The sequence below is a fragment of the Bufo gargarizans genome, chromosome 4 (assembly GCF_014858855.1).
Source record: "Bufo gargarizans isolate SCDJY-AF-19 chromosome 4, ASM1485885v1, whole genome shotgun sequence".
NCBI classification, from domain to species: Eukaryota; Metazoa; Chordata; class Amphibia; order Anura; family Bufonidae; genus Bufo; species Bufo gargarizans.
The window spans coordinates 22,518,659-22,531,189 of record NC_058083.1 but is presented as its reverse complement, the minus strand read 5'-3'; the positions used below and the strand labels follow the sequence as shown (position 1 = coordinate 22,531,189).

At 47.3% G+C, this 12,531-nt stretch overlaps 1 protein-coding gene across 1 annotated transcript in view; it reads right to left on the bottom strand.

Moving 5' to 3' along the window:
• Positions 1-10,752, bottom strand: part of NBAS (NBAS subunit of NRZ tethering complex) — a 678,694-nt gene extending 667,942 nt beyond the window's left edge. The window contains 2 exon segments of the mRNA XM_044291127.1: positions 500-554; positions 10,623-10,752. Coding sequence (XP_044147062.1) covers positions 500-554; positions 10,623-10,724 — 157 coding nt within the window. The 5' untranslated portion in view covers positions 10,725-10,752.
• Between the last annotated feature and the right edge of the window lie 1,779 nt (positions 10,753-12,531).

The following is a 12,531-nucleotide window of genomic DNA, read 5'->3' as shown; positions in this document are numbered from 1 at the left end:
CTACACTGCTCTACAATAGATGCTAATGATCCTGCCTACTATATGCCATCATGGCTGAGCAGCCTAACAGGAACGCTCACCAATATGATGCAGTATATGCAAGTGTCAGAGCATAGCATGTAGTGAGGTCACTCCCCCTCACCCCTGTAGGCAGTTCTACAAGTGGCAGCAACTAGTCCTGCTCACATTCTAGGACACTGGAGGACCCCTTTAATGTGCATTTGGTTGCTTCTCATTATCCCAGGGATGCCCAACCTGCGGCAAAACTACAACTGCCAGCATGCTTGGACATGGGCATGCTGGGAGTTGTAGTTTTGCAACAGCTGGAGTGCTGCAGGTTGAGCATGCCTGCATTATGCCTACCCAGCAGCAGACTGATATCAGGACAGCGGAAGCAGCGCGGCTGGCACAGAAATGTATTCAGGACTTGGGTGAGACTATAATAAGCGGCAGCGTACATCGGGGATTACGGTCTAGATAATGTGACAGCCCCGGGTACCTGTAATAGTCTTGGTGAGGACAAACGATGCTCCATGTTCACGACCACCTCGAGGCTGCAAATAAAGACAGGACAATTACACGGCAGGAAGTTACAGGAGGTCACAAATCTATCATTGCGGAGGCAGCTGGTACACCGCCAGGCACAGCGCTCCCCCTCACAATGTCTACATTACGTTCAGTGGTTTTACGGATTATTATTATTCCAGCGCTTACAGTTTATAGCATATGGTACTGTAGTCATCTCTGCACTCGTCGTATTGTACAGCTCCTGCCGGCTCTACACTAATATAACACGCTGCATATTAGAAAACCAACCCCTTCTCAACTCTGCCGCAGCAGCAGCATGTCTAGAGCATATCCATATCTCTCCTTGCTTTAATGGGTTGCTCTCAAGAGAAGACAGCCTGACGATAAGCTGATCCCCATGGTACAGAGATACCCGACTAGTCATAAATAGCCTCAGTAGCGGGCACTACAGGGGAAATGGCGTATTACACGCCAGGCTATTCAAAGGAACTGCGATCATGGCTACTTCCGTTTGTGAGATCCGTTCAGGGCTCTCACACGCGGTCCAAAGCGGATCAGTTCAGCCCGAATGAATTCTGAATGGAAAAGGATCCGCTCAGAATGCATCAGTTTGCCTTCGTTCAGTCTCTATTCCGCTTTGGACGCGGACACCAAAACGCTGCCTGCAGCGTTTCGGTGTCCGTCTGACAAAAGTGAGCCAAACTGGACCCTAATACAACCGCATGCATCCGTTCAGAACGGATCCGTTTATATTATCTTTAACATAGCCAAAACGGATCCGTCTTGAACACGATTGAAAGTCAATGGAGGACGGATCCGTTTTCTATTGTGCCATATTGTGTCATTGAAAACAGATCCGTCCCCATTGACTTACATTGTGTGTCAGGACGGATCCGTTTTCACTGACACAATCTGGCACAATAGAAAACGGATCCGTCCTCCATTGACTTTCAATGGTGTTCAAGGTGGATCGGTCTTGGCTATGTTAAAGATAATACAAACGGATCCGTTCTGAACGGATGCAGACGGTTGTATTAGGGTCCATTTACACATCCATAATGCATTGCAGATCCACAACACACCCGGCCGGCACCCCCATAGAAATGCCTATTCTTGTCCGCAATTGCGGACAAGAATAGAACATGTTCTATTTTTTGGGGGAGCCGCGGACCGGAAGATCGGGGCTGCGCTCTGGTAATGTGGATTCGGAGAGCACATAGTGTGCTCTCCGCATCCAATCCGTCCCTATAGAGGATGAATGGGTCCGCATATTAGTATATATGCGGATGCGGACCCATTATTACGGATGTGTGAATGGAGCCTTATCTGAACAGAAGCGTTTGTGCAGATCCATGACGGATCCGCACCAAACGCGAGTGTGAAAGTACCCTACATACACGGGCTGGGCCCTTCCATGCAGGACCCCCTCGATGATGTCCATATGCTCTAAAAGGATATACAGAAGGAGATTGCTTTCATGGCCCTAAAACCTATGTTTATTTTGTTAGTTTTTTTTGAGAAGCATCAGAAGTTAGAAAGTCATGTAAAGGTGTTATCCAGTGGGAAAATGTAAAGAAAAAAAAAATGGCATAAAAAAAAGTCATAATGGCATAAAAATAAGTGACACTCCTCATCAATCCCCTGCTCCTACCATTCTGGCACGTGCGATGGTGGCCCACCCTAACCAGTGACTGGCCGAGCGGTCCTTTCCTGTGTGTAGAGACCAGCAGGAGCGGTGAGAGGAGCATCATCGTATTTTGTTCTCGTTTTTTTAGCTCACTATCACCATTTAAAAAAATATACTGCCCAGGTAACCCTAATAGCAGATATCGGTCACCTCTCCTGACATATCTGTTTTATTAACCACCTCCCGACCGCTGTACGCAGATATGCGTCCGGGAGGTGGTTGCTTTACTCCTCCTGGACGCATATACGCGTCATCTCGCGAGACGCGAGATTTCCTGTGAACGCGCGCACACAGGCGCGCGCGCTCACAGGAACGGAAGGTAAGCGAGTGGATCTCCATCCTGCCAGCGGCGATCGCTCGCTGGCAGGCTGGAGATCCGAATTTTTTAACCCCTAACAGGTATATTAGACGCTGTTTTCATAACAGCGTCTAATATACCTCCTACCTGGTCCTCTGGTGGTCCCTTTTGTTAGGATCGAACACCAGAGGACTCAGGTAGGTCAGTACAGTCGCACCAAACACCACACTACACTACACTACACTACACTACACCCCCCCCGTCACTTATTAACCCCTTATAAACCCCTGATCACCCATGATCACCCCATATAAACTCCCTGATCACCCCCCTGTCATTGATCACCGCCCTGTCACTGATCACCCCCCCTGTAAGGCTCCATTCAGACGTCCGCATGATTTTTACGGATCCATGGATACATGGATCGGATCCGCAAAACACATGCGGACGTCTGAATGGAGCCTTACAGGGGGTGATCAATGACAGGCGGGTGATCACCCATATACACTCCCTGATCACCCCCCTGTCATTGATAACCCCCCTGTAAGGCTCCATTCAGACGTCCGCATGTGTTTTGTGGATCCGATCCATGTATCCATGGATCCGTAAAAATCATGCGGACGTCTGAATGGAGCCTTACAGGGGGGTGATCAATGACAGGCGGGTGATCACCCATATACACTCCCTGATCACCCCCTGTCATTGATCACCCCCCTGTCATTGATCACCCCCCTGTAAGGCTCCATTCAGACGTCCGCATGATTTTTACAGATCCATGGATACATGGATCGGATCCGCAAAACACATGCGGACGTCTGAATGGAGCCTTACAGGGGGTGATCAATGACAGGCGGGTGATCACCCATATACACTCCCTGATCACCCCCCTGTCATTGATAACCCCCCTGTAAGGCTCCATTCAGACGTCCGCATGTGTTTTGTGGATCCGATCCATGTATCCATGGATCCGTAAAAAATCATGCGGATGTCTGAATGGAACCTTACAGGGGGGGTGATCATTGACAGGGGGGTGATCACCCTGATCACCCCCTGTCATTGATCACCCCCCTGTAAGGCTCCATTCAGACGTCCGCATGTGTTTTGTGGATCCGATACATGTATCCATGGATCCGTAAAAAATCATGCGGATGTCTGAATGGAACCTTACAGGGGGGGTGATCATTGACAGGGGGGTGATCAGGGAGTCTATATGGGTGATCACCCCCCTGTCATTGATCACCCCCCTGTCATTGATCACCCCCCTGTCATTGATCACCCCCCCCCCTGGTAAGGCTCCATTCAGACATTTTTTTTGGCACAAGTTAGCGGAATTTTTTTGTTTGTTTTTGTTTTTGTTTTTTCTTACTAAGTCTCATATTCCACTAACTTGTATCAAAAAATTAAATCTCACATGAACTCACCATACCCCTCACGGAATCCAAATGCGTAAACATTTTTAGACATTTATATTCCAGACTTCTTCTCACGCTTTAGGGCCCCTAAAAAGCCAGGGCAGTATAAATACCCCACATGTGACCCCATTTCGGAAAGAAGACACCCCAAGGTATTCGCTGAGGGGCATATTGAGTCCATGAAAGATTGAAATTTTTGTCCTAAGTTAGCGGAAAGTGAGACTTTGTGAGAAAAAAAACAAAAAAAAAATCAATATCCGCTAACTTATGCAAAAAAAAAAAAAATTCTAGGAAATCGCCATGCCCCTCATTGAATACCTTGGGGTGTCTTCTTTCCAAAGTGGGGTCACATGTGGGGTATTTATACTGCCCTGGCTTTTTAGGGGCCCGAAAGTGTGAGAAGAAGTCTGGGATCCAAATGTCTAAAAATGCCTTCCTAAAAGGAATTTGGGCCCCTTTGCGCATCTAGGCTGCAAAAAAGTGTCACACATGTGGTATCGCCGTACTCAGGAGAAGTTGGGGAATGTGTTTTGGGGAATTATTTTACATATACCCATGCTGGGTGAGAAAAATATCTTGGTCAAATGCCAACTTTGTATAAAAAAATATGAAAAGTTGTCTTTTGCCAAGATATTTCTCTCACCCAGCATGGGTATATGTAAAATGACACCCCAAAACACATTTCCCAACTTCTCCTGAGTACGGCGATACCAGATGTGTGACACTTTTTTTCAGCCAAGGTGGGCAAAGGGGCACATATTCCAAAGTGCACCTTTCGGATTTCACCGGTCATTTTTTACAGATTTTGATTGCAAAGTACTTCTCACACATATGGGCCCCTAAATTGCCAGGGCAGTATAACTACGCCACAAGTGACCCCATTTTGGAAAGAAGACACCCCAAGGTATTCCGTGAGGGGCATGGCGAGTTCCTAGAATTTTTTATTTTTTGTCGCAAGTTAGTGGAATATGAGACTTTGTAAGAAAAAAAAAAAATAATTAAATCATCATCATTTTCCGCTAACTTGTGACAAAAAATAAAAAGTTCTATGAACTCACTATGCCCATCAGCGAATACCTTAGGGTGTCTACTTTCCGAAATGGGGTCATTTGTGGGGGTTTTCTACTGTCTGGGCATTGTAGAACCTCAGGAATCATGACAGGTGCTCAGAAAGTCAGAGCTGCTTCAAAAAGCGGAAATTCACATTTTTGTACCATAGTTTGTAAATGCTATAACTTTTACCCAAACCATTTTTTTTTGCCCAAACATTTTTTTTTTATCAAAGACATGTAGAACAATAAATTTGGCGAAAAATTTATATATGGATGTCATTTTTTTTGCAAAATTTTACAGCTGAAAGTGAAAAATGTCATTTTTTTGCAAAAAAATCGTTACATTTTGATTAATAACAAAAAAAGTAAAAATGCCAGCAGCAATGAAATACCACCATATGAAAGCTCTATTAGTGAGAAGAAAACGAGGTAAAATTCATTTGTATGGTAAGTTGCATGACCGAGCGATAAACGGTGAAAGTAGTGTAGTGCCGAAGTGTAAAAAGTGCTCTGGTCATGAAGGGGGTTTCACCTAGCAGGGCTGAAGTGGTTAAAGGGGGTTTCCGGGATTTTGATATTGATGACCTGTCCTCGGGATAGGTCATCAATATCAGATAGGTGGGGGTCCAATACCTGGCACCCTGCCGATCAGATGGTTAAAGAGAAGTCCGTGCTCCTTGCGGGCGCAGCCTTCCCTCCATTGTTTACCTGTCCGCCATCGGCAGCGGTGACGAGGTGTCATTACGAGAAGCCGTCCTATTCATTTCTATGGGACAGCTCTGTAGTATTCTAGTGTATAGGAAGGAGCCGTCCCATAGAAGTGAATAGGACGGCTTGTAATTACACTGTCGGCGGCGAGCAGGTAAACAATAAAGGGAAGGCTGCGCTCGCCTTCTGTTCAACCAGCAAATCGGCGGGGTGCCGGGTGTGTTGGACCCCCACTGATCCGATACTGATGACCTATCCTGAGGACAGGTCAACACTAAAAACCCAGAAAAATCCTTTAACTACTTGGATGCCCTATGTAATAGCAATTCTGTAGCATCTATTCTGATAACTCTATGTTGTGCTTTTCCTCTATTACTCCTACTAGAAGTTTATTGCAGACTAGAGGAAATTCATTCATAAAAGGTCCAGCTGGGTGTTACCAATTGGGGGGGTGTCTCTGCACAGCCCGACTCTGGCAGCACTGATTGGATAATGTCAGACTGTGCAGGGACACCCCCCAACTAGTAACACTCATCTGGACCTTTATTGTAGACTGCTGGCAATGTATTCATAACTTCTAGAATAAATAATATAGGAATGGCACAACATACAGACATAAGAATAGATGTTCCAGAATTGGTATTACATGGGGGATGAAGGTAGTTGCTAAAATGGACCTGTCAGGAGAGGGGTCGGGTCCTCTTTAAACCAACGCCTATTTAAAAGAATACGGACTTATAGGGGAATAATGGTATGTCCTAGCGTTGTGTCATCACATCACTTTATGAACAGCGGGGGTCAGACCTCTGAACCCCCACCAAACCTGAGACTGAAGAGGCAGTCACAAGGCTGGCCCCCCGCCATGATTACAAAGCGATAAGTCATTTCCCCTTTAATAAGGCTAGGACTCCACTCTGCCATTACTTATAATGGAAATAGTATACCGCACTATAAACCCATCAGAAGACGCCAGTGAGGATCAGGAGCCTCTACTAACACCCTAGAGAACAACCTCGAGGAAGACGTGTGACCTGGTAAACAGCGTCTCATAAGGCTCCATTCAGACGTCCGTAGAATGGGTCCGCATACGTTCATTCTCTATGGTGCCGGAAGAGATGCATCCGCATTTCCGGAGCGCGGCCTCGATCCTCCAGTCTGCTGCTCCGCAAGAAAATAAAGCATGTCCTATTCTTGGACAAGAATAGGCATTTCTATGGGGGTGCCGGACGGGTGTATTGCGGATCCGCAATGCACTACGAATGTCTAAATGGAGCCTAAGAAGCAAGACAAGGGATCAGGTTGTCTTAAAGGATACAGAGCAGCTCCAGAGTCAACTAAAGACATTAAAGGCTATGTACACCTTTAGGGGCAATCTTTTTTATTATTGCATTGTACTTAGACTACTTTCACACTTGCGGCAGTGTGATCCGGCGGGCACTGGCCGCCTGATCCGCCGATCTGCTGCTGCCTGAAAGCATTTGTGAGACGGATGCGGATCCGTCTCACAAATGCATTGCAAGGACGGATCCGTCTCTCCGCTTGTCATGCGGACCGACGGATCCGTCTTGTACATTTTTCTAATTTTTACCAATATGCGCATGCCGGAACGACGGATCCGGCATTCCGGTATTCTGAATGCCGGATCCGGCGCTAATACATTCCTATGGGAAAAAATGCCGGATCCGGCGTTCAGGCATGTCTTCAGTTTTTTTGGCCGGAGATAAAAGCGTAGCATGCTGCGGTTTTCTGTTTTGCCTGATCAGTCAAAACGACTGAACTGAAGACATCCTGATGCATCCTGAATGGATTGCTCTCCATTCAGAATGCATGGGTATAACACTGATCAGTTCTTTTCCGGTATAGAGCCCCTGTGACGGAACTCTATGCCGGAAAAGAAAAACGCTAGTGTGAAAGTACCCTTATTTTGAGCTAAAAATCTTTTTTTCAATTAGTCTTTATTAAAAATGTTGATCAATTTTCCCTGCACGGTTTTGAGTTTATTTAGTAGCAGAATCTGTATTTTCTCTCTTTTCCGTCAGTCAGGGAGCAGACGGGCTCATTATCTCTGCTCTCTGACATTATACCCACTCATTATAGCTCAGCTCTTATCTTACTGAGGAGAATGTGGCTTAAATCAGTGTTTATGACCTCTCAGCAGTTTAGAGATAAGGTTTATTAGGGCACAAAGTGAAAGTACCAGTCACACAGTTAGAAAAACAGTTAACCCTTTATGACAGAACGGCTCAATATTTTTAATAAAGGCCAATTGGAAATATGATTTTTCACCAAAAACGAATAAAATGCAATCATCAACAAAAATAGTTTCCAGAGGTGTACCTAGCGTTTAAAGTGGTACTCCAGTTATATAAAGTTAGCCCCTATCCACAGTATAGGGAATAGCTATTAGATCAGTGGGGCCCTACCGATCACACGAACACGGAGGTGTCTGCTGGGGATGATACATTTGGCTTCCTCCATCAGTCCTATTCAGACGGCGGACACGGGGCCCCAATTCTCGTGGTCAGTGGTTTTCTCAGCCGATGGCGCCCGATTTACTCCATTACATGGATTCTGCAGACCTCATTAACACCAAGCACCACAAACCTGCCAGGTCTGAATGTGGCCATAGTGACTCCACTGCCAAGCACAGTGGTAACTCCCTGACAGGTAGAGTAGAAAGGGGGCAGACTCACTTCCAGGCAGAGTACCAAGGGGTGGGTACACAGTGCCACACACTCTAGTAAGGGGGCATTCTCTGGCTCTACAGAACTGTGGTGACATTATTACTTTGAGGAGGCACGGTCATGAAAAAAAATAATAATAATTTACACGTCACATGAATCTCCCAAACAGTTCTTAATGGTTGACTATTATAATTTTGGTGCACAAATAAACGAGCAGTGTACCCAGCAGTCAGTGTGCCAGTCATATCACAGCAATGTGCCCAGCAGTCAGTGTGCCAGTCATATCACAGCAATGTGCCCAGCAGTCAGTGTTCCAGTCATATCACAGCAGTGTGCCCAGCAGTCAGTGTGCTAGTCATATCACAGCAATGTGCCCAGCAGTCAGTGTTCCAGTCATATCACAGCAGTGTGCCCAGCAGTCAGTGTGCCAGTCATATTTACAGCAGTGTACCCAGCAGTGTGCCAGTCATATCACAGCAGTGTACCCAGCAGTCAGTGTGCCAGTCATATCACAGCAGTGTACCCAGCAGTCAGTGTGCCAGTCATATCACAGCAGTGTACCCAGCAATCAGTGTGCCAGTCATATCCCAGCAGTGTACCCAGCAGTCAGTGTGCCAGTCATATCCCAGCAGTGTGCCAGTCATATCACATGAGTGTGCCCAGCAGTCAGTGTGCCAGTCATATCACACGAATGTGCCCAGCAGTCAGTGTGCCAGTCATATCACACGAATGTGCCCAGCAGTCAGTGTGCCAGTCATATCACAAGAATGTGCCCAGCAGTGTGCCAGTCATATCACAAGAATGTGCCCAGCAGTCAGTGTGCCAGTCATATCACACGAATGTGCCCAGCAGTCAGTGTGCCAGTCATATCCCAGCAGTGTCCACAGCAGCCAGTCATATCACACGAGTGTGCCCAGCTGTCAGTGTGCCAGTCATACTCCAGCAGTGTACTAGTCATATCAAAGGAGTGTGCCCAGCAGCCTGTGTGCCAGTCATATCCCATCAGTGTACCCAGCAGCCAGTCATATCACAGGAGTGTGTCCAGCAGCCTGTGTGGCATCCTTATCCCAGCAGTGTACCCAGCAGCTGGTGTGCCAGCCATATCCCAGCAGTGTACCAGCCATATCCCAGCAGTGTACCCTGCAGCCAGTGTGCCAGTCATATCATAGCGGTGTACCCAGCAGTGTGCCAGTCATATCCCTGCAGTGTACCCAGCAGTTGGTGTGCCAGCCATATCCCAGCAGTGTACTCAGCAGTCAGTGTGCCAGCCATATCCCAGCAGTGTACCCTGCAGTCAGTGTGCCAGTCATATCATAGCGGTGTACCCAGCAGTGTGCCAGTCATATCCCAGCAGTGTACCCAGCAGCCAGTCATATCACAGGAGTGTGCCCAGCAACCTGTGTGCCAGCCTTATCCCAGCAGTGTACCCAGCAGCTGGTGTACCAGTTATAGCCCAGCAGTGTACCCAGCAGTCAGTGTGCCATTCATATCCCAGCAGTGTACCCTGCAGTCAGTGTGCCATTCATATCCCAGCAGTGTACCCAGCAGCTGGTGTACCAGTCATATCCCAGCAGTGTACCCAGCAGTCAGTGTGCCAGCCATATCCCAGCAGTGTACCCTGCAGTCAGTGTGCCAGCCATATCCCAGCAGTGTACCCTGCAGTCAGTGTGCCAGTCATATCATAGCGGTGTACCCAGCAGTGTGCCAGTCATATCCCAGCAGTGTACCCGGCAGCCAGTCATATCACAGGAGTGTGCCCAGCAACCTGTGTGCCAGCCTTATCCCAGCAGTGTACCCAGCAGCTGGTGTACCAGTTATAGCCCAGCAGTGTACCCAGCAGTCAGTGTGCCATTCATATCCCAGCAGTGTACCCTGCAGTCAGTGTGCCATTTATATCCCAGCAGTGTACCCAGCAGCTGGTGTACCAGTCATATCCCAGCAGTGTACCCAGCAGTCAGTGTGCCAGCCATATCCCAGCAGTGTACCCTGCAGTCAGTGTGCCATTCATATCCCAGCAGTGTGCCAGTCCCAGTAAACACTCTGCCCCTCATTGCTTTTCTATGGGCACCACCACTGGGACAGTGCACAGAGGACTACAACTCCCAGCCAGCCATGATGATCAGGCAGCGGTCCGTCCTCCTCCAGCAGCAGTGCTACGTGTCCTGTCCCGTCCACCTGTGAGTGCTGTCACCTCCAAGAACAGCTCCAGGTGTACGAGAACCTCCCCGGACCCCCCTGCTGTTAGCCCCTCACCTGCACATCGGGCTCCGGGGGCCACTCGGTGTTTATTAACAGATCATACAGAATATTTTCTTCACTATTCCCGCTGACAGCTTCGTCCATAGGCGCCGCCATCTTTACTGCTGGCAAGCGAGCTGCTAGGTACGGGGCCCGGCAGGGACAAATGACTTGCTCCGCGTGTGAGAAATACAAGGCACTGGAGAGCAGATGACGCGGCGTTTTCCGTGTTGACGAGACTTCCCTGAAAACCGTCTTATCACTTCACTGTGTAGGTAAACTTAAAAAAAAAAAAAAACATATATATATATATGTTACATTGACAAGAAGAAGGTCCCTGTCGCCTTGACAATGATATTTGGCTCCCATTTTCCACACTTCCTAAACGACTTTCTTCTCTTCCTCCTCAATCCAGTAGTTTAGGACTTACGGCTCATGCACACGAACCTATTTTTCTTCCGTTCCGTTTTTTTACAGGTCTGTATACGGAATTTCAATGGGGCTTGAAAAAAATTGAAATTATTCCGTGTCTGCATGTTCGTTCCGCAAAAAAATAGAACATTCTTGTCCGTTTTGCAGACAAAGACAGGCATTGTTACAAGGGATCCGCAAAAATAAAAGGATGCAACACGGATGTCATCCGGTCATGTGCGTGAGCCCTTAGGGCTCATGTACACAAACGTATTTTCTTTCCATTCTGGGGGGGATTTGCAGACCATATATAGAACCATTCATTTCAATGGGTCCGCAAAAAAAACGGAAGTTACTCCGTGTGCATTCCGTTCCGTATGTCCGTTCCGCATTACGGACAAGGCTAGTACTGTTCTATTAGGGACCAGCTGTTCCGTTCCACAAAATACAGAATGCACACAGACGTCATCCGTATTTTTTGAGGACTCGTGTTTTGCAGACCGCAAAATACATATGGCTGTGTGCATGAGGCCTAATTCTCACACAGCACATTCACAAGTTTTTTTTTGCATTTAAAAATAAAATAAAACGCTGCAGCCAGAAGCCGGATGTTGTCTTGTTTCTCATCACCAAGGGTACTTTCACACTTGCGGCAGAGGATTCCGGCAATCCGGACGCAAACTGAAGGCATTTGTCAGACGGATCCAGATCCGTCTGACAAATGCATTGCAATACCGGATCCGTCTCTCCTGTGTCATCCAGGAAAAACAGATCCAGTATTAATTTTCTTGTGCATTTTTAAAGGTCCGCGCATGCGCAGATTGAAAAGCCGGATCCGTTTTGCCAGGACACTTAATGCCGAATCCGGCACTAATACACTTCAATGGAAATTAATGCCGGGTCCGGCATTCCGGCAAGTGATCAGTCTTTTTGGCCGGAGAGAAAACTGCAGTATGCTGGGGTATTTTCTCCGGCCAAAAAACGTAAGAGGGACTGAACTGATGCGTCCTGAACGGAATGCTCTATTCAGAATGCATTAGGATAGAACTGATCTTTTTTTCCCCCGGTATTTAGCCCCTGTGACGGAACTCAATACCGGAAAACAAAGACGCAAGTGTAATTTTATTTTTTGGGATTCACCATACAACATAAATAACATCATTTTTTATGACTGGGTATGATTATAGCAATACCAAATATATATTATGGGGGCAGGCAGGGGCGCACTGGAAACTTAAAGTGGCCCTGGAAAAAAATACTAAAAGTTCTGTAGTTGGGTCCAAATTGATGGAAGCAGGGCCAGCAATACTATATTGCGGCACATTATACCACCCAACAGAGCCAAATACCACAGTCAATCACAAAATACTGCCAGCAGCACAAAAAACATCCCCAAAAACCTCCACTGGCCGGCCAGGAGGAGGGCTCAGACGGCCCACTGGGAAATTTCCCTGTAAGGTCTATGGCCAATCTGCCCCTGGGGGCAGGTGTGTAGCTAAAGGCTCATTGGCCC